The 21,265-nt window shown below is 66.1% G+C and overlaps 3 protein-coding genes and 1 long non-coding RNA gene across 5 annotated transcripts in view; 2 read left to right on the forward strand and 2 right to left on the reverse strand.

Annotated features, from left to right (window-relative positions):
- The window catches only part of LOC104357392 (phosphodiesterase 4D interacting protein), a 26,240-nt gene extending 24,533 nt beyond the window's left edge, over window positions 1-1,707 (reverse strand). For both annotated transcript variants that reach the window (XM_042807162.1, XM_042807155.1), the window contains exons 1-2: window positions 1,517-1,707; window positions 301-1,474 (exon numbers count right to left, since the gene is read on the reverse strand). In XM_042807162.1, coding sequence (XP_042663096.1) covers window positions 301-1,449 — 1,149 coding nt within the window. In that variant the 5' untranslated portion in view covers window positions 1,450-1,474; window positions 1,517-1,707. The remainder of the gene's footprint in view (window positions 1-300; window positions 1,475-1,516) is intronic.
- On the forward strand, window positions 1,517-9,407 carry LOC116963099. Its single transcript, XR_004407944.2, has 3 exons — window positions 1,517-1,602; window positions 6,145-6,148; window positions 8,823-9,407. It is a non-coding gene; the product is annotated as an uncharacterized LOC116963099 (long non-coding RNA).
- A 3,360-nt stretch (window positions 9,408-12,767) lies between these two features.
- PHGDH (phosphoglycerate dehydrogenase) lies at window positions 12,768-16,602 on the forward strand. Its single transcript, XM_042806929.1, has 12 exons — window positions 12,768-13,089; window positions 13,350-13,501; window positions 13,661-13,726; window positions 13,813-13,867; window positions 13,952-14,050; window positions 14,159-14,291; window positions 14,386-14,534; window positions 14,784-14,936; window positions 15,061-15,193; window positions 15,522-15,649; window positions 15,846-16,074; window positions 16,299-16,602. Exons 1-12 carry the CDS (start codon window positions 12,952-12,954, stop codon window positions 16,451-16,453), a joined length of 1,590 nt encoding a protein of 529 aa, XP_042662863.1. The 5' UTR covers window positions 12,768-12,951; the 3' UTR covers window positions 16,454-16,602.
- Window positions 16,603-17,179: 577 nt separating this feature from the next.
- On the reverse strand, window positions 17,180-20,508 carry HMGCS2 (3-hydroxy-3-methylglutaryl-CoA synthase 2). The gene is made up of 9 exons (XM_032998702.2): window positions 20,396-20,508; window positions 19,700-20,139; window positions 19,309-19,434; window positions 18,933-19,097; window positions 18,693-18,861; window positions 18,437-18,607; window positions 17,827-17,933; window positions 17,594-17,719; window positions 17,180-17,511 (listed from the first exon to the last, which is right to left on the reverse strand). The coding sequence occupies exons 1-9, from the start codon at window positions 20,506-20,508 to the stop codon at window positions 17,405-17,407; spliced, it is 1,524 nt and encodes a 507-aa protein (XP_032854593.1). The 3' UTR covers window positions 17,180-17,404.
- Window positions 20,509-21,265: the final 757 nt, after the last annotated feature.

Genomic DNA, 21,265 nt, shown 5'->3' on the forward strand with positions numbered 1-21,265 from the left:
TCTCAGCAGAAAAATGACAAAGCATGCAAAGAGCTCATATTCATCTCACAGGCTGCAATGACAGCGAGAGCTGCTGGAGAGTGGAGAAGGTTAATTCCCCAGAACACAAGGAGGAAACAGAGGTTGGAGAATGACAGAGGAGAAAGGCAGCACACCTAAAAAGGACCGAGCTGCCTATTCTTAGCCCTGGGTTTGGTGACACATGGCTATCTATTATCTCAGCACAGAAGAATCCCTAGTGGGCTCAGCGCTGGGCCACAGGGATGCTGCTCAACTGAACAGCAGGACAATGACCTCTACCTGTACCCGCAGTGGCATATAATCCTCACAGAGGTCGTCCCACAGCTCCTGCAGTTCAGAAATCTCCAGGGAAAGACCCAGAGGAGCTCTGGAAAATGATCGCCTGTCTGCATTCAGGAAGGCAGAACCAGCACACGCTAAGCCAGCAGAAGTGCTGCCATCTGCCAAGTCACGGCTGAGCTTGGGAGGGGGCAAGCTGGACTTCACGGGAATAGGTAGCTTGCTGCCTCGGGGACTCTGAAGGGGTTTGTAGTCCAAAGCCTTGATCAAACTGAGGGCCAGCTCCAGCCTGTTCCCGCTCAGCGAAGAGTTTGGAGTCATGCGGTCATCTGAGAAATCATCACATTTCCCATTCCCTTTCACCCCCTTATCTCCATCTTCATCCTTCTGCTGTGGAGGGTTTGCCTCCACCGTCGTGTCCAGGGACTCAACAGAAGACGCAGGTGTGCCTTCCTCCATGCTCTCCCCATCCACTGGCACTCTGGCGCTGGCGGGCTCCGCCACATCGCACACGGATGACTCCTCGTTGCCCATGCTGGCCGACCACCGGCTGGACAGCCCGCAGGAGATGCTCCTGGCCACCTTCCGCGGCACTTTGCAGATTGCTTCATAGTCAGCATCAGCCACCCGCAGCGCAGCACAGCCACGGCAGCGCCGCGGGCGGTTACTCGCTCCCTCTGAAGCATGGCAGCTGTGTGGCTCCAAGCTGTGCTCTTCTTGATCCGTCCAATACTCATACCCAGAATAAGCAAAGTCCTCCTGAAGGAGGGCAGCATACCGTACATCAGGCAGGTTAGAAAGGTCCACAGTCCCATCCCCAGCTCTGTCATCTGCGCTAGAGTCTTCATTGTTCCTGCGGTACATGCTTGCAATGCAGAACTTGAGGCGGTCTTTCTCCAGCAGCAGTTTCTGCAGGCGCTCGATGGAGAGGGCTTCGATGCGTGCGATGACGGTGTCGAACCTGTAGATGCGGTCCAGCATGAAGGCACACTTGCTGCAAGCGAACTCGGATCTGCCATCCCGGCACAGCTCCCTGCCCAGGACGTGGGAGAGCAGCACCTGGAGGTTCAGCTTGGCCGCTGTGTGGAAGATCCATCGCCGCTGGTTGCCACACAGCTCCCGGGCACAGATCCGGCAGGTCTCCTTCATCCTCCCTCCTGACCAGCACCCGAACCTACTTCTGGGGGCTCTCAGAAGACCTTCCCGAGGCCTCTACCACTCGCTCAGCGCATCTCCTGGGGTACAGCTCCCTCAAGCCCTGAGCCCACCTGCAATTCTCACCCCACCAATCCCCCCTTTTTAGTGTGTGTGTGGGGGGGGTGTGACACACCGGTACTCCTGGTGCTATAAAAACATCCCACCCTGCAACACCTCCTTCACACCTCAGGGCTGCCCCCCATCTCGTGGCTGTCGTCCCCCCCCGCCCCTCCCCGCCCCTTTCGCTGCCCCCCTCTCCTCACAGCTCCCCCCACTCCGAGGCTGCCCCCTGTCTCCTCACTGCCCACCCCCTTCCCCGGGGGCGCCCCTCACCCCGGGCTGCCCCCCTGCCCCTCAGGCCCCGCCGCTCCGCCTCCCCCCGCCACCGAGGATGCTCCTGCCACGGCGGCGCCCGGCTTGTGGCTCAGATTTCAAGATGGCGGTAGACGGCAGCCCAACCCCCCATCCACGCATGCGCGGTGGCCGCGGCGCCTGCTGGGATTTGTAGTCCCCACTGTCGTGTGTTACGCATGCGCAGTGGCCGCCCGCCGCCCGCCCCGGGGACCGCGTAGAGCGGTGTCGGTGTGGTGACACTGTCGGCGACAGCGACAGCAACCGTGACAGTGCTGGGGCTCCGCCCCAATACCAGTGCCCAGCCCCAGTGCCGGCACCTCCACTACTGCCTGCTCCCAGTGCCAGTGCCACATCCCAGTGCCAGTGCCTATCCCAGTACCAGCCCCCTGCCCCACTGCCAAGTCCCAGTGCCAGTGCCAACGCCCAGCCCCGGCAGGCAGTGCCGGTGGGACAAGTCCCCGCAGCACAAGGCCACCAGCACCCACGCACCAGTCACCTGCACCCAGGGTCCCCCAGCGGGATCACCAGCTCAGGCGCTGATGGCCCTTGGCTGCTGGGGACAGCGCTGTGTCACCAAGACGCAGCGTGGCCAGAGCCGTGCGCCTGCCAGGAACACGCTGCTCTGATCCCTCGCAGCCCTGAAATCCTGGCTGGCACCGTGCCGGGCTGCTGGGGGTATTTTAAGACCGAGGATTTAAACGGCAGATGGGCGCAGGCAGCACCCTCACCCACAGAAGGGCAGCGCAGGCTGGTGGCCTCTCCCCCGACGCTGTGCACCAGGTCCTCCCGGCCCCCCCGGGACTCCCCAGCACCACAGCACAGCTATGCAAGTACCCGATGCTGCCGGGCTGGATGCGGCACAGCCCTGGCCACAGCCCCAGAAGAGGACGGGGATGACAACTGCCAACAGAGCCCTGGGTGACTGTGCTCCTCCCCATGGTGCTGGGATGGGGTCCCTCATGCTTGCCCACCCACCTGCCCCCCCACAGCTGGGGGCTCCTCCAGTCGCTGCTGCAGGTCATGCTTCTCGGCTGACAGTGTTTCCACGAGCCGGTTGCTGTCGGCCAGCTCTCGGGTCAGCTCTTCGATCGTCCTGAGAGGGAGGGAAGGGCAGGAGATGCTCAGGCACTGGGATGGCCCTGGGGACAGCTGGGGGGAGGCACGATCTCTGGGGCAAAGCAGAGCAGCCTCAGGGCTGCTCCCCCTTCCCCACAGGCCAGCTCTCTCCTCTTGGAGTGACCCATCCACACCCCCGGCTGCCAGCAGCCCCACAGCTCTGCACAACATCAGCCCCTTGGTAGCCCCCAAGGACTGGCACAGGGCACAGTCTGGCAGCCTGGATGGAACAGGTCCTGGGTACCCACCTCTGGGCTGTGGCACTGCAGCCATCATCACTCCTGTCCTCCTCCTTCATCCTTGCAGCTTCCTTCAGCTTCCCTGTCAGCTCCCGGCACCTCTCCGCCTCGGCTCTGGCCAGTGCCGTGGCCTGCTCGGCCTCATTCCGTGCCAGCCTGGCCTCCTGCGTGGCAGCAGGGTGAGCGCCCAGGCACCAGGCCCCCAGTCCCCCCCTGACCTCCACCTCCCCCAAGATCACCTCCTGCAGGAGCTGGATCTTGTTCTCCAGGAGCTCGTAGACGTGTTCCGACTCCCGCTGCCGTTCCTCATACTGCTGCCGGAGCTCTGCCTGGCTGCGGCTCGTCTGGTTCTCCGCAGCCACCCTGACAGGCACAGCACGGCATGGCACGGCACGGCATGGCATGGCACAGCGTGACATGGCATGGCACGGCACGGCACGGCACAATGTGGCCCAGCATGCTATGGCACGGCATGGCATCTCACATGACATGGCATGGCACTGCTTAGTATGGCACAGCACGCTATGGCATGGCATGGCACATGACATGGGCATAGCACGGCACAGTATGGCACGGCACAGTCTTGCTTTGCAAAAGCCCCCACCCCAAACCAGCCAGGGCTGGGCAAGCCGTGCCACCCCGGGTGCCCCCAGCCCAACTCCCCCCACACTGTGGGTGCCTTTTCTGCGGGACCCTCGTGCAGGGCACACTGTAACCTCCCAACGCCCTTCCCTGGGGACATGGCTCCTCCGGCAGCACCAGCTCAGGCTCTGAACCACCAACACAGTCCCCACATGCTCCCCAAATCAGGGGGTCCCCAGCTACCACGCCCCTGGCCTCCCTGACCAGCGGTGCCCCGCTGCGGGACACCCACACCACGGCCCCCGGGCACGACGTTGCCCTCCCCTGCCAAACAGGTGCTGCCCTTTATTTTTGGCTGGCGCCAGGGCTGTAAGAGGAGACCTGCGGGTGTCCAGCCCCATTGCAAACCCCTCCAGCCCCATTGCAAACCCCTCCAGCCCCATTGCGAACCTCTCCAGCCCCATTGCGAACCTCTCCAGCCCCATTGCAAGCCCCAGCGCTGCCCACTGCAGGCAGGGTGAAGGCAGGCAACCCCTGTCCCCTGTGCCCATGGTGAGTGGGTGCCACATCCACCCCGGGGCGAGGGGCTTGGCCAGCTCCACTCACCATGTGTTGTCCAGGGCTTGTTGCTTCTCCTGCAGCTCCCGCTTCAGGCTCTCCACCTCCACCTTCAGCTCGATGTTCTGCGGGGTGGGAGGGAGATGGGTAGGGTGCCCCCACACTTGCCCAGACCCCCCAGCCCTGATGCCCACGGGAGCGCATCAGAGGTGGCATGGGGGTCTCCCACCCCACAGCAGGGTTTTGGGTGCTCCTGGCATTTGGGTGCTATTCAAGCCTGCTGACACTGGGATGGGGTAAACCTGCTCCATCTGTCTGCACCCCAAACTGGCACTGCCACCCACCCTGGGCACCCCACTGGGTTGGAGGTGCCCTCCCTGATCCTCTCCCCACTCCTGCCAAAGGCAACGAGGGGCAAACTCCCATACAGCAGCTCCCGCAGCCCCAGTGCCGTGCCCAACGCTCTCCCTGGCATCCCCACCAGCTGCACCCGCCTGGCCCCATTCCCTCCCAGCAAAGAGAGGGCACTGAGAGAGAAACTCCCACTGGGCACCCATCCCTGTCCCCCCACGGGCGCTCACCCGCCGGTAGACATCATCCCGGCTGCCCTCGCCCTTCTGCTGAACGCGCTCCTCCAGAAAGTAGATGCGCAGCTTGAGGCTGAAATTCTCCTTCTTGAGGTCGTTGAGGTGCTGGGAGAGCGTGCGGTACCCGTTAGCCATGGCCGGCGCTCCATGGGGGGGGCATCCCGGCACCCCTCACATGGCGCCGCTGGGGACGCGGACCAGGGTCCCTGCCCGCCCGCAGCTCCTGTTGCCGGCCCCGCCGCGGCCCCTTTCCTTCTATATTTTTTTTTTTTTTTTTTTTTTTTTCCCCTCCCGGAGCTATTTGAGGAATCGCCGGAGCAGGGACAGCGGGGACGGGCGTGTGGTGAAACCCGAGCCCCGGCGGCCCCCACGGGCCTCAGCCAGGAGGGTGGCGAGGGGGAGCATGGCGCCCAGGGGGGCCGAGCCCCCTCTCCCTGTCCCACCGCCGCCTGCCCTTCGTCCCCCTCCCGCCCTCCGCACCCCACTGGTGCACCCAGGGGATCTGGCATGTATCCTGCAAGCACCCGGGCGGTGCTGGGGTGAGGGGTGAGTCCTGGGGGTGCCATAGGGGGTCCTGGCACCCCGCAGTCTCACCTGCTCGAAGTCCCGCAGGGTCTGCGTCTGGGCGAGGGGACCCATCTCCAGATCCCGGAGGAGACACGTTTGCACCAAGGGGCCAGGCTGGGGCTGAGCACCCGGGGGGCCATGGGACCCCCCCGGCTCGTCCGGCGCGGGGTCCTCGTCACCCTCACCCCACGGCCTGTCTTGGGAAGCTGGGAGGGAGCGAGGGCGAGCGGCAGTCAGGCGAGCAAAGCAACAGCTCCACGCACCGCCTGCCTCCGAGATGTCACCGGGAGGGGACACCGGGATGCCTCGGGGCCCGGTGAGCCGCGGGACGACCCATGCTGCCAGGGTGCTGAGCACCGGTGCATCACCCTTGGCGGGGCACGGGAACAGGGTGTGTGGGGTACGGGGGGAGCTCTCAGGGTGTCTTACCCGCCATGCAGCTGGCTCCGGGGAGCACAGCTGGTCCGTTGCCGCTGTGGGGGTCCCTGCAGAGAGAGGCACATGGCCATGTCACACACGGCATGGGGGGTCCAGTCCCCAGGGCCCCCCACGCACCACCTGGCTGCGCCAGAGGGGCCAGGGAGGGCGGTGGGGGATTTTACCAAAGGCTCTGCACGGCGGCTGCTGCGTCTCCCCCACCCCAGAGGGGTCACAAGAAGCTGGTGGGCACCGGGTGGGCGGCGGAGGTGAGCTCCAGATATCAAATGGTCACCCAAAAGCCTGAATGGGGTGGGGGTTGGGGGGGTGTGGGGGTGCGTGTGAACTACAGGCAAGGCAAAAAACCCTTGTGCATCCATGAGGAAGCATGGGGGGGGGACCGGGGGGTGCGTGCCTGCACAAGGGCACACGGGCGTCCGTGCATGCATGGGGGTGCACGCGTGTGCTCCTGTACCCGGGAGGCATCTGCTCTAAGTGCAGAGACACAAGGCTCTGGGGGCCGTGCAGATGGCCGTGCCCCCTTAGGAGCACTTTAGCCCCATTAGCAGCCCTGGCAGGGCCACCTGAGCCCCCGCAGCAGCCCGCTGCCGCCCCTGGGGTGGGGGTCTGGGTGCTGGCAGAGAGAAGGGGCTGCCTCAGGCAGGGCTGGCCCCCACTGCGCTCTGAGGGACCCCGTGCCTCGGTGCTATCACGGCTCAGCAGCTCCCCACCGCAGCAGTAATCAGGTTTATTTTCAGCTGAGGAGAAGTGAGTCATTGAATGAAAGAGGAAAAAAAAAAAAACAACCCAACACACAAATAATAAATAAAGGAAAAAAAAAAAAAGGAGATTTTTTTTTTTTCCTTTAAAAAAAAAATCAGAGCATTTCTTTTCTAATCTCAGCATGACAGCCTTTTGGTGGAGTCCCACGAGCAGGGAGGTGGACGCTCACCCCCAGCACCACGGTGGGCACAGTGTCCTGCCTACATGCAGGGGGCTGAGCCTCAACGGCCGGGCAGGGCCAGCACGTTCCTGTGGCACAGGCCATGCTAGGGGCCCTGGGGCCATCTCCCCAGAGCCGGGCACACCATACCAGCACCTTGCAGGCAGGGGATACAGCACTGCCAGCTTGGGAGGGAGCAGGGGGGATGCGGACACAGGGTGCCACAGCCGCTGCAGCAACAACCCACCATGAGGGGAAACTGAGGCACGATGGCTTTAAACACACCAGCAGTGGCCAGGCGTGGCCCTGCACCCTGCCAGGCACCATAACCAGCATGATACCCAGAAACTCAGTACCTAGGGGCACAGAGCCCAGGGGCGTGATATTCAGAGGCACCCAGAGGTACAATAACCAAAAGCACGATGCCTGAAGAGACCCCATAACCAGAGGCACAATATTCAAGGAAGCACGATCTCTGGAGACATGACACCCCGGGCGGACCGATACCCAGGGGTGCAACACCCAGAGACAAAACACCCAAGGAGGCACGATACCCAGACTCAAGCTGCACAAGGATGCACAATATTCAAGGAAACGCAGAACCCAGTGGCACGATATCCCAAGGCATGATATCCCAGGAAGCAAAATACTCGGAGAAGCACAATACCCAGTGAAATGACATCCAAGGAGGCACGACACCCAGAAGCAGAATACCCGGAGACACAACAATCAAGGAGGCATGACAGCCAAACGCCTGATACCCAAGGAGACATGATACCCAGAGGTGATACCCAGAGGCACAATATCTGCAGAGACACAGCACAGTGCCCAGGGAGGTGCGATACCCAGGGGCACGACACGGGGAGGAGGTGCAATACCAGAGGAAGCGCAACAGTCGAGGAGATGCAATGCCCGGCGGGGCGATACCCAGGCAGGAGGGTGACCAACCCCTGCAGACCCAGTGCCGTGGGGGCTCCCTGGGGCCACCCTGAGGCAGGGCCAGCCCGGCGGCGTGGCTGGCTGTGGGGTCTGGGGTGAGCGAGCAGAGCACCCAGTTTCCCACAGCCCAGCCAGCACCCCACAACACCAGGACTGGGATCTCTGTGCCAGGCCACGGGGACACTGGGACCAGCAGGAGCCCCAGGCTCTGCCACAGCCCTGGTAGGCTAGGCTGGATGGGGGCTCCCCCCCTCCCTGTCCCTGTGGCCAACACTGGGAATTTGTTTGCTGAGAAGGGGAGGCCGCCGCGATGCTGCTGGGGCTGCCGGAGGACAAGAGCCCTTTCATGCTGGCCGTGCCACCCCAGGGCAGGGAGCAGAGCTGCCGGCACAGCACGGAGCTGGAGGGGGGCACAGCCCTGCGTCCCCCCCACCCTCCGGAAAGCACTTCCCACCCCGTGTACCTTCAAGCCCTGGCACGAGGGGTGCCACGCGGCCCTGACTCAGAGCACCCACTGACTCAGAGCACCTCCATGGCGTTGCACCAGGGATACAGTGGCAGCTTGCCGGCACCGGCCCTCCGAGGTGCCGCCGGGGTGGCCTGTGCCACGGCATGTGGGCAGCGTGAGGGTGGCCTGCTGCCCCACGGGTGAGTGTCCCCAAACCGCCCAGCACCACGAGACAGCAACTCACCTCCTCCTGCGGCTGGGTCGCCTCCTGCAGACGGACAGAAGGGCAAACGGAGGGATGGACGCCAGCCCCCCCAGCCCCGTGCTCGGCCACAGCCACTCTGGGTGCCAGCGGCTGCCTCCGGGCTGACAGGGCGTCCGTGGCGAGGGCCGGGCAGGGCCAGGGCGAGCGCGGCGACGTGGGGCCGGGATGCCGAGCGTGGCACAGCCTGGCTCCCCACTGACTCGTCGGCACAAATGTTTCAGCGGGGGCTGTCACGGAGGGAGGTGGAGCCGGGGACAGCCGGCCACGACCGCGGCCACCGCCTGTGCGCCTGGGGGGGGGTGTGGGTGAGTGTGTGGGTGTGGGTGTGTGTGTGTGTGTGTGTGTGCGCGGCACACGGCACGGCCACCCGCCCGCCCGCAGGGCACGGCAACAAGGTCTCCATTGAGCGCGGCGGGACGGGGGGAGCCGGGGGCCGGTGTTACCCACACTCCTGCCGTGGAAGGCTCCCGGCGCTGCACCGCACGCGTGGCAGCCGGCACAGCTCCCGGGGCCCGGCAGCCCTGGCTGGGTGCCGGGATAAGCGGTCTGGCCGGCGGCTCAGGCTGGAATTAGGGGTGGACAGAGCCAGGGGGAGAGCAGGGAGGATGCAAACGCGGCTGGGGAGATGGGGCAAGCCAAACTCGCCATGTCAGCACCCCAAACCGCAGCCCTTCCCACGGGGCCACCCTTGGCCCACCGCCTCCCAGCAAACCTCCAGGAGAGCGGGCCCAGCGAGGGGCCCAGCAACCTGGTGTCCCACAACCCCACCAGCAATGCCAACCCACGGGACACCAGCAGCAGGCAGGGGACACCCACGGCCCAAGAGGGATGTGGTTTGGGACAGGCAATGTCCGGCCCCACACAGCCCCGAGGGAGCACACCCGCATCCCGGCCGCATCCCCACCGCACCGATGCTGGTTGGTACCGGGGCCTCAACCTGCCGCGGCATCACCCGAGGCCCAGCGTGGGCACTCGCAGCCCCCCCCCTCCCACGCGTGCCCGGGGCACACGGACATCCTGACCCGCATCGCTCACGGACACACGCAGCCCCGGATGACACACGCACACACGGACACGCTCCTCACCTCTGCCGCGGGGCTCGCATCCTGCCCCGCCGGGCACGGCCGCACCGCACCGGGAGGCACTGGGCCGGGCACCGGGCGGCACCGGGCGGCACCGGGCGGCACCGGGCGGCACCGGGCGGCGCCGGGCGGCACCGGGCGGCACCGGGAGGCACCGGGCCGAGCCGGCGGGTCTCCGCAGGCGCTGCCGGGCCGCCCCAGCGTGCGCCGGGGAGGCGGCTCTGCGGCACCGGCCGGCTCCGCCCGCCGCTGCATGCCCTCCTCCTCCTCCTCCTCCTCCCTGTCTCCATCCTTCATCCATCCCTTCCCTCCCTCCATCCTCCCTCCCTCCATCCCTCCCTCTGACTCTCCATCCTTTCTTCCTTGCACTTTCCCTCCCTCCATCCTCTCCCCACTCTATCCGCCCCCCCCCTCCTCTCTTCATCCGCCTTTTCATCTCCCCGCTCCCCCCGTCCTGCAGCCAGCCTGTCCTGGCTAACACAGTCACCCCCCATCCCTCTGGCCTTAGCTCCAATTCTTCCCCACCCTTCAGTCCCCCTGGAACAATCCCTGATCTTTCCCGGTACTCTCATTCCTTCCCCCAACCTCCCAGTCACCCCAAAAGACCCCCAAATAACCAAGTGCCCATGGCACTCCCAACCATCTGTTTTGAGACCCCAGTTACCCCCAGTCCTCCTTGTCATGCCTTAGCACCTTGCTCTTCCTTGGATGTTCCCATCCCAGCCTGACACTCCCCCATCCCCTTTGTCACCCCCAGAGCCCCATGACCCCCCCAAGAACCCTTCCAGCCCCACAACACTCTCACTTGCTCTCTAATGTTCCATGACTTCCCAGTCCCCCACTGGGACAGCCCTATCACCCCCCCATCACACTTGGCCCCACCATCATCCTGACCCCCCTTGAACACCCACCATCCCAACCTAACACCCCCAATTTCCCCCACCCTTGCTTCTCCTATGCCACTCCCCATCCCAACCCCAATAACCACAGTCTCCTTTGTTCCCCCCCCCGCTTAATTCCTTTCCCGGCTTGATACCCCAGTCCCAGTGCTGCCTTTGCCCTCTCCTCCAGCCCCATCCACTCTGCGGGGACCCCCCTCCCAACACTCCCCCACTGTCTGGCCCCACTCTCCTCCATCCTGCACCCACAGCCCCTCAGCCAGCTGTTCCCTGTGTCCCCCGTGTGTCCATCCCCTCCCTCCACCTGCAGAGCCCACCCAGGACCCCGCTGTTAATGGGGTCAGCAGTAGGGTGCCATATCCCCATAACCCCCACAGTCCATCCCAGTCGTGGCTCTTGGGCCACCACAGCCCACGTCTCCCAGGCACCCGTCGCGGTGGCCCTGCCAGCTTTGGGGTCCCCTCCAGCCCGAGGGGCCCTTCCTGGGGACCCAGGCAGGGACCAGATTCAAGTCTCTCTGTCTGGCTCCCTTGAAGGACCAGGAGTGGGGGTGCCCTGCTAGCAGCGCCACCCCACCCGTACCCCCCGTGTCACGGCAGGTCCCCGGTGAGGGACGGGATGCCGTGGGGCTGTGCCTCCGGCGCCGCTCCCCCAGGAGAGGGCACCCGCCGGCCGGGAAAAGCCGGCAAATACAGCACCGCGGCGGTAGCGGTGGCTTGGCCACGCGTGGCCTCCTCACAAGCGGGCCACAGGCGTGGGAGAGGTGCCACAGAGATGTTACGGAGGCGTGGGGCAAACCCAGGGGGTGCCAGCAAGGGGAGCAGGGCGCTGGGATGCTCGGTCAGCCGGTGCCTTGAGCAAGGTCTTAGTGGTTAACAGAGCCAGGGCTGGTGGCAGGGCTGGGTGGAGCTGTGTCCCAGCCACGTCCCGCAGTGTGGGTGCCCCCAGCCCACGCCACAAGAGAGGCTGTGGAGAGGGAGCCCTGTGCCGGTCCCCGGGTCACACAGCCCCGCCGAGGGGCCATTTCGGGACCTCACTGCAGATTTCACCAGCCGCTGCCCTTGACCGCGTCTCTCGCCCTGTGTCGGCTGCCCTGGACTTTCCCCGCTCTGGCGTCACGGTTGTTCCCTGGCCGTGGCTGCGGTGTTACGTAGCACGGGGCTGTAGGTAGTGCCAGGGTGTACATCGCGCCGGGGTGCACACGGTGCCGGGCTGTACGTAGCGCTGGGCTCCCGTGGCGAGGGCAGCCACCCCGGCCACCTCCCGGCTGCCGGGGCAGATCCGTCACTTGGGGCTCCGAGGGGTTTAACAGCCTCTGGGGCCACCCCAGGTCTCACCCAGGGTGATTTGGTCCAGCCCTGCTGCTTGGGGCGCCCACAGCCTGGGGAAGGGCTCAGTCCCGTCAGGACCCTGCTTGGGAGCGCCGTGTCCCTGCTGCCCATCCCCAGCGCGTGGAAAGTGGTGGGCAAGGAAGGGCCAGATCCTGGCTCCCCCTTGGGCAGGGACCTGGGGTCTGTCTGGTCCAGCTGCGCTGGGAGGGTTTGGCCCTGTGAGCAAGGGGATGCCCTCCATCCCTCACCATCTGCCATGCTGGGCTGTGCCCCGCCCTGGGGAGTCCCCACACCATCCCCTCTCGAGGGTCAGCACTTTCCCCCCCCCGCGAGGTCACTGGACACAGCCAGGTGGCTCTTGCCCCATGGAGGGCGTTTGCTGGGCGGCTCCGGTGCACCCCGCGTCATTGGGAGCCGGTGGCCAGGGCTGGCCCCCTTCCCCCAGCCCCTTATCGGGGGCATTGCTCAACAGCGGGTGCCATGTTGGGGGGTAGGCAAGGGCCTTGGCACTGCCTCACTTTTGGGGAGTTCAGGGAACCCCTGGGTGAGGTAGCGGGGCATGGCTCAGCTCATCATGGGCTGGGGGGCCAGGCTGCTCTCCTGCCAGTGGCACCCCTAACTTTGGAGGGAGCCACTTACACCACCATGGGTGTCACCACCGTTCCCCTTTGGCTTCTCTGCGCTGTGATGTGCTGGACAGGGAAACTGAGGCACGGCCGCGGTGCGTGGGGGTGGGGACGCGCTGCCCCCCACTACCCCCCGGCTTCGTGGCTCCCCGGCCCAAGGGGTCCTGCCGGGGCACCCCCTTGCTCTGGGGCTGCTGGGGGGCCCGGCACACCCCCCGGGCCCCTCTCCCCTCCTCCTCCTCCTCCCTCCCTCCGAGGGGGGGGGGGTGTCGGGGGGAGGGGGGTGGGCGGGCTGGGGCGGGGAGGGGAAGGAGGTGGGATTATGGAGACGGGACCCAATGAGCCCGAAAAACGTGCCCCGCTCGCAGCCCTTTTAGCGCGGTGTCCGGGCGGCAGCAGCCTCCCGGCGGTGTGCGGAGAGAGCCGCGGCCCGGCCCGTCCCGTCCCGTCCCGGCTCGGCCCGGCCCGGCCCGGCCCGTCCCGGCCCGGCCCGGCCCGGCCATGGCGCTGGGGAGGCTGCAGAAGGTGCTGATCAGCGACAGCCTGGACCCCTGCTGCCGGGAGATCCTGCAGGCCGGCGGCCTCCGGGTGCAGGAGAAGCCCGGGCTGAGCAAGGAGGAGTTGCTGCGGGAGATCCGGGTGAGCGCGGCACGGCTGGGCCGCATCCACGGGTGGGTGGGTGTGTGGGGGGGTGGTGGTCCCGGGTGGCAGCGGACCCCCCCCCTCCTCGGCCAGCGGGGCCGGTCTCCGCCTCCCGTCTGATGCAAGATCCCGGCCGGTTTCGCACGGCGGATCCCAGCCCCCCGGCAGCGGCTGTCCCCAACCCGTCACCCCGCTGGGACCGCCAGCCCTCGGCCCCGGACCCACTCGCCGTGTCTGTGTTCCCCCCACCCACTCAGGACTGCGATGGGCTCATCGTCCGCTCGGCCACCAAAGTCACGGCTGACGTGCTGGCGGCGGCGGAGAGGCTGCAGGTAGTGGGCAGAGCGGGCACCGGCGTGGACAACGTGGACGTGGAGGCGGCCACCAGGAAGGGTGTCCTAGTCATGAAGTAAGAGCAGGAGCATGGGGACGTCCCTGCCTGTGCTCCTGGCACATCCCCACTCGTGACACCTCGTGGCCACCCCCCCTGCGGGTCTCCGTCCTCACGGGGTGCCGACCCCTATCACCCCGAGGGCGACACACCAGTGACACCATTCTCCATCCCCAGTACACCCACTGGCAACAGCCTCAGCGCCGCCGAGCTCACCTGCGGGATGATCCTGTGCTTGGCCAGGTGAGCGTGGGACAAGACGGGGGGGGGACAGAATGTGACCCCCCACAGCCCCCTGCCCCTGCACTGACCGCTCCCTCCCCTTCCAGGCAGATCCCGCAGGCAGCCGCCTCCATGAAGGAGGGCAAGTGGGACCGTAAGAAGGTAGGAGGAGGGCGCAGGGCCCCGGGCAGGATGGGGCGGCAGGTGCCTATGTGGGGTGCACTCACTCTCCACCTTGCACCCTAGTACATGGGCATGGAGCTGAATGGGAAGACACTGGGCGTGCTGGGGCTGGGGCGCATCGGCAGGGAGGTGGCCACCCGCATGCAGGCTTTCGGCATGAAGGTAAGGAGCTGGGGCAGGGAGGAGTGATGGGGAGCGTGGACCCCCCCCTCCGGGTCTGGCCATGAGCACCGTGCCAAGCTTCAGGGGCGAGTGCCTGCTCTGCCTCAGACCATAGGCTACGACCCCATCATCACCCCCGAAACCTCGGCCGCCTTTGGCGTGGAGCAGCTGCCGCTGGAGGAGATCTGGCCCCGCTGCGACTTCATCACGGTGCACACGCCGCTGCTGCCCTCCACCACGGGTAGGGGCCGGGCCCTGGCACGGTGGGGTTTGGGGCAGGGGGGAGCCGTGGCAGCCCCCCCACTGCTCACAGCAGTCCCTCCCTCCCTTCGCAGGGCTCCTGAACGACAGCACCTTTGCCAAGTGCCGCCGCGGCGTGCAGGTGGTGAACTGCGCCCGCGGCGGCATCGTGGACGAGGGCGCGCTGCTGCGGGCGCTGCGGTCGGGGCAGTGCGGCGGGGCCGCCCTCGACGTCTTCACGCAGGTCAGCAGGGCCACGGGGAACATCCCCCCCCCCCCCCCCCCCCCCCCCCCCATGCCTGGAGTCAGCTCAGCATCACCTTAACTCTGCCCAAGCCAGGCCAAGGCAGCCCAGCAAACCCTGCGGGGCTGGGAGCGGGCACAGCCCTGCCCCAGCTCCCCTCCTTTCAAGGGAGGAGGGGGTAAATTCCACCCCCTCCGGGCTCCTGGGTGGGTGTTGGGGGCTGATGGTGGGATGGGGCTGTGTTGGCAGGAGCCCCCGAAGGACCGCGACCTGGTGAACCACCCCAACGTCATCTGCTGCCCACACCTGGGTGCCAGCACGCAGGAGGCGCAGAGCCGCTGCGGCAAGGAGATCGCCATGCAGATCGTGGACATGGCCACGGGGAAGGGGCTGGCCGGCACGGTGAGTCCCCCCGCCAAGGCACCTGACCTCCGTGCCTCGGTTTCCCCCTCTGTAAAGCACGGATGTGTTGGGAGTGACCCAGTGCATTCACTGGCTGGTTCCCATCACGAGTCCTTCCTCGCAGGTCAACGGGCAGGCTCTCAGCAAGGCTTTCGCACCCCAGACCAAGCCCTGGATCACCCTGGCCAGGGCGCTGGGCACGGTGCTGCGCACAGTGGGCAAGCAAGTGCAGGGCAGCGTGCAGGTGTGCACCCAAGGTGAGCCGGGCAGGCTGTGCCCCGTGTCTGGGTACAGGGACCCCCATGGGTGGGAAGGGCAGTGGGATGCGTGGGGACCTACTGGGCTGGGTGGATGGGAGGAGGGATGGGAGGGCAGCCAAGAGGGAGGGGTGGACGGGAGGAGGGTGGTTGGTGGTGGGGTGGGAGGATGGCAGGCCGTGGGCGTATGGATGGGTGCACGGATGGGTGGGAGGATGGGAGTAGGGATGGGTGGGTGGGAGGACCAGCCTCAGGATGGCTGCTCCAGCTTGGGGCTGACCTCTCTGCTGCTGGCTCATCCATCCCCTGCCTCCTCCCTGCACCCCAGGGACACCCCTGCGGGAGGCCGGGAGCTACCTGACACCCGCCGTGGCTGCGGGCATGCTGGCTGGAGGGGCGCAGAAGGAGGTGACCCTGGTGAACGCCCTGCTGCTGGCCCAGGAGGCTGGGCTGAAGGTGCGTGGACACCTAGGGCTCTGCACGTCACCCTGGCACACCCAGACCCCCAACCCCATCCTTCCCAGGGGTTTCCCTGTGGGGCTGTTAATGCAGCCCTCAGGCTGGGGGCCATTCCCTGGGGTGGCCTCGGAGGATGTCCCTTCCCCACGCCCTGCCACGTGCAGGACCTGGGCGCTGAGCATCTCTCCGGCAGGTCGCGACCACCCACGGCGACGTGGCCCCCGAGCCCGACGGCAGTGCCGGCTTGCTGCAGGTGTCCCTGCAGGGCACCCCGCACCGAGCAGCGGGGACGGTGCAGGGCAGCACCCCAGTGCTGCGGGAGATCAATGGGGCCACCTTCAAGCAACCGGTCCCGCTGGCTGGCCCCGTCCTCATCTACAGAGCCAAAGCCTCCGAGCCCAGCACGCTGCCCGTGCTCACCGGTGAGCTCCCCGCGTCACCCCCGAGGGGGGACCTGGAGAAAAGGACTTGGTGGGGAGGGGGAAGAAACATCGTGGACCTTTGAGGGGGGACCTGGAGAAAAGGACTTGGTGGGGAGGGGGAAGAAACATCGTGGACCTTTGAGGGGGGTTGGAGTGGGCAGAGCCCTGCTACCTGGTGGGTGCTGGGGCAGCCTGCGGCCCCTAACACCCCTCCTCCTCTCCAGGGCTGCTGGGGAAGGTGGGGGTCCAGCTCCAGTCCTACCACAGCTCTGGCGCTGTGGCGGGGGAGCAGTGGAGCGTCGTGGGGCTCTCAGCCCCCCTGTCCGACCTCGGCGAGCTGAAGCCACGCGTCTCAGAGGTCTTCCAGCTCCACCTGTAAACCCTGACCACCAGCAAGGACTCTCCCCATGGCCGCAGCACCTAGACCAACCCCCTCCCTCAAGCGGGGGGAACATTGCACCCAGCCATCCCTGGCCTCCATGCTGGGCTTGGGGTGGCCTCGTGCTCAATAAAAGGTCCAGGAGGAGAGAATATGTGATGTCTTGTCTCTGTGGTCCCTTGTCCTCGACCCCAAACCTCCTGCAGGCTCTGTCCCTCCTACCCCCAGCCCTTCCCACCCCCCTGGGCCCCACTGCTGTTTGCTCAAGGGTGCAAAGGTCTTTGTGGTTGCTGTGGCCCCACCAAGGTCCCTTGGGGCCACGGTCCCGTGCTGGGACATGGCCCAGAGAGCAGGCAGTGCTCCAAGGGGGGCTGAGCCCTCCCGTGAGCCCCCACTTCGCCTGCCCCCTCCTGCCCGCTGGGAATTGTCTCCCTGGGCAATTGTCACTTTTGGGAATGTTTCACTTTGCTGGCGTCGCGGGAAAAAAGGGATCTCACCAATCCCAGGCTGCAAACCCAGACTGGGGAATCGGGGTTTGCTTGGCTCCCCCAAAACATTGGGGCATGCTGCCATCCTGGGGAAATGGGGGTACTGAGGCATGTGGTCATGGCTGGTGCCCACAGGATAAATCCCATAAGGGGCCACGCTCCAGCCCCATGGTGGCTGAGGGAAGGGTCCCCAGGGTGGGAGGGGACCACTCGCAACCAGGAGCCAGAGCCGGGCTGCTGCCCCCTCTCATCCGCGCCTTTATTCCCCTGTGCCACCCAGGTTTGTGCAGAAAATGCCACCATCTCCACCAGCTCCAGGGCCAGAGGCACTACCAGCTGCTTCTCAGCCCTCCAAGTGTCCAGTTTCCAGCAGAGGCCAGTCCTGGATTTGGGGGTGAGCCAGAATGCTGGCGGGGAGGAGAGCATCCCCCCTCCTCCCCAAGGCTCACCCCTCCGGTCCCCCCTAGACGGGCTTCCTGGCGTATTCCCGGCGGTACTTGGCATCCACCCGTGTCAGGTACCAGGTGCCGGGGAAAAGATCTGCCTGGGAGCCGTGGGGAGCGTGGTCGGCTGCGGGGAGAGGGCAGTGATGCTCAGCGGGGCCGTGGGGGTGCCAGTGGGTGGGTGTCGCGTCCCCCCCAGCCCCACTCACCCAAGTGATGGGTCTCCTCCCGCCGCTTCATGATCTCGGCGAAGTCCTGCGGGGCCACGCGCTTGCGGGCGTCCAGGCGAGCCGGCAGGTCGGCCAGGCTGGACACCAGTTTGTCCAGGGGCGAGCCTGGCCGTGGGCACCCCCCGGGTGAGACAGCACCCCCGAGAGCCCCAGCTCCACAGCCCCACGCCACCCTCCCCTCCCGGCCCGCCCCCCTTTCCCGTGGGGCTCACCCGGGGCTGCATCCTGCGAGACGCGGAGGGAGAACATGCTGGCAGCCAGCCCCGAGCCGTAGGAGAAGGCGCCGATCCGGGAGCCGGCCAGGTCCCGTGCTGAGGACCTGCAGCGAGGGGTTAAGGGGGATTTGAGGCCTGGGGACGGGATGTGGAGCTGGTGTAGGGGGTTGCCTCCTGCTCCCTTTGCAGGCAGGGGGGGTCCTGGAACTCAGGGCTTAATTGCCCAAGGCATGTGGCCCTGGGATGCGGTGGTGCTGGGGGGCCCTAGGATGAGACATTGGTCCCCCCCACAGTGTCTGGCTGTTCCCATGGCAAATTTGTTGCAGGGTCAGCCATTCTGCCAGGCATAAACCCGTGGGGTTTTCATCCTCCTGGCACCGACAGAAGGGCTTTATGCGCTGGCCCGGCTCCAGCGAGCTGGGATGAAAAGGCTGGCAGGGAAATGGCGCGGAGCAGGATGCATCCGTGCTGGGGGTTATGTGCAAGGAAAGGGTCAAGTCTGCTGGGGGGGGATGAGCAGGTGGCGCCTGCCAGCCAGGCCAGGGACTACCCTCCCCAAAATCACACCCCCCCACACCCCTGCAGCCAGAATTTTGGAGGAACTCACTGTGCCAGGAGGGAAGCCAGGCAGCCGTACATGGATGGTGTGTACATGTTGCCGTTGCGGGAGGAGAGGAGCAGGGAGGGCTTGGTCTTCTGGTTGAAGATTTCCTGGCTGGCCGCCTGGAACGCCTTCTCCACCTCCTTGCTGGTGTAGGTGTCCTCCAGCTTCACGCCGCTGCCCAGAGAGAGGCCGGCTCGAACCCCACACGGGCACATCCCCGGCCAGGCTGGGGGATGGGGGACACAGAATGGGGACCCACCGAAAGGACTGTAGCCCCTTGTAGAGGCCGGCAGCTGTGTCAGGGTTTGGGGTGGCCAAGAAGTCGTTGAGCAGTAGCCGCCCCACTGACTTCTGCACCAACTTGCAGAAGGGCGTGTGGAAGATGATGAACTTGAAGTCGTCGAGGGTGAAGGGCCGCTGGACGCCGGCTGGAAGGCAACGTGGGGCCGTCAGCATTCGGTGGGGTGGCATGGGCACCCCGGGGGGTGCCGCCGCTTACCCTGCTGCCACTGGCTCTCCGCTTTCCGGCGGTACACGGCGTAGCAGCGGTCCAGCGCCCGCAGGTAGCACTGGATGGAGAGCTGCCCGTCCACCACCGGGTACTCGGAGGCCAGGTCCGGCTTGTAGAAATCGTAGGCGTGCTCCATGTGGGTTCCCCGCAGGCCTGGGGGCACAGGGGGAGCCAGCGGTGGGTCACTCACTCCGTGGTACCCACAGGGATGTGGCCGGCCGGGATCCTGGAGCGCCCAGCACCGGGCAGGCACCAAGGCTGGCAGAGCCAGTGCTGCTGGAGCTGAGCAGCTCTGTCTGGGGCTGGGACATGGATGTATGGCCCCCAGGGACAGCACCCGTCCCCAGGGTCTCATGACACCAACCTCTCTCCAGCACCAGCGGGGCGTTTGGTCCCACCAGCATAGCGATGGCACCGGCACCTCCTGTGGGCCGCGCGTTCCCTGTGGCATAGACGGCGATGTCCCCGCACACCACCACGGCGTAGCGACCTGAGGGAGGACAGGGGGGTCGGCAGGGCCATCAGCCTCCGTCCCATGGCCCTTGTGCACTCCCATCCCCAAGCTGCCGGGTGTCACGGCCGAGGCGGGCAAGAAAGAAGGGTGATGGAGAGTCTGGAGGAGCAGCAGCTCCCTTTGAGGCTTGCTGGAGCATCTCTGGGTTTCAGGCCACCTCCTGCCTCCTTCCCCCATCCCATGGCACCCACCCAACATCCAGCCCCCCCATCTCCACGGCACAGTCCCTGCCCAAACCCACCGTCCCAGGCGCTGGACTCCACCCAGGCGGCCGCGTTGAAGAGCGAGGCCGTGCCCCCGTAGCAGGCGTTGGTGGTGTCGATGCCCTCCACGTCAGTGTTGCCCGAGTCGTGGAAAAGCTGCATGAGGACGGTCTTGACCGCCTTGGACTTGTCGACGACGGTCTCGGTGCCCACTTCCAGGCGGCCGATGGCGTCCCAGGAGAGGCGCCCGCGCTCCACCAGCCGTTGCACCACCGTCAGGCACAGGGAGTTGATGTCCTCGTGGGCGGCACAGAAGCCCATCTGCTGCTGGCCCAAGCCCCGCGTGTACTTGCCGGCCTCCACACCATCGTACCGCTCCAGCTCCTCCTGCTCCACGTACTGGGCGGGGAAGTACACCTCCAGCGCCAGGATGCCCACGTCCTTGGGCCAGGCACCCGTCACGGCAGCGCTGGAGAAGCTGCGGGGCAGAGGGAGCGGCGACGGTCCCGCGGTGGCCCCGAGTCTCGGGGACAGGTGGTGGCCCCAGGCAGATGCCACCAGCGAGCACCCCAGGCCACGAGTAACCCCAATCTCTGCTGGTTCCCTGCACCCAGCAGTTCTGTGGGGAGGAGGGGGAGCATCCCCTTCCCCAGAAAAGTTTAAGAGCATTACCAGCTCCCTGACCCCCACCCCAGTTATGCCCCCCACCCCACCCGATCCATGTGGGTGCTCACCATGCCCTCTGCGTGGCCATGGGGTGCTGGGCCCCCCGGGGTGCCCCCTCTGGCCCCGGCAGCACCCGTTTTCCCCCCCAGCAGCGTGTGGCACGGCCGACCAAGCGCAGCATCTTTGCCCCGGCCGCTGCACAAACGGAGGGATGGACAGCGGGATGGACGGTGGGATGGGCCTTGCGTGGTGCTTTTATAAACTGCGTGGGCAGCACGGCACAGCCCTCCCGGCCCTTATCAGCACGCTGGACCCCAGCGCTCAAAGGTCAGCGAGCTCCAGCCAACGCGACAGGGACAGCGAAGCAAGAGCTGGCTTTGGAGGGGGGGAACTTGCAAGATGTCTCTGTCTTGTGTCCCAAAGCCTGGGGACGCTCTCGGCTGGAGCTGGGGCTGAGCAGCAGGACAGGCTCTCCCGTGGCCCAGCTCCCTGTGCCATGGGGCAAGGGCAGCTCCAGTGCCCGTGGCTCGCCGGCACGGCTGCGGTCACCGTGCCGTGTGCGAGGTGCTCTGTGCCCTCCCTGACTGCCCCCGCGGGCCCGGGGAGGGAGCAGATGGTGGCCAGGGCTTTGGTGCCGGCACCATCTGTGTCGCCTGGGATGTGGTCCACCTCTGTCACATGCCGTGGCTCCGGGAGGGGGGGAAAAACCCGTGAGCTGGGTGGGGGCAGAGCCATCTTCAAAACAGCAGAAAAAAACAGCCACGTGATGCCTGTGGCAACACTGCGGTGACACAAGAAGGGACCTTTGGTCCCAGTGCTGCTGTCAACATGGCCATGGGGCAGCATTGCAGCCCCTGGAGCCCTGTGGAGCTGTCTGCACCTTGGGGGACACCCATCCCCACGCCTGCATGCCTGTGACAGCTCCCATCCCCACCCAC

Source organism: Tyto alba, unplaced genomic scaffold, assembly GCF_018691265.1.
Source record: "Tyto alba isolate M040663 unplaced genomic scaffold, T.alba_DEE_v4.0 Super-Scaffold_1000006, whole genome shotgun sequence".
Taxonomy (NCBI): domain Eukaryota; kingdom Metazoa; phylum Chordata; class Aves; order Strigiformes; family Tytonidae; genus Tyto; species Tyto alba.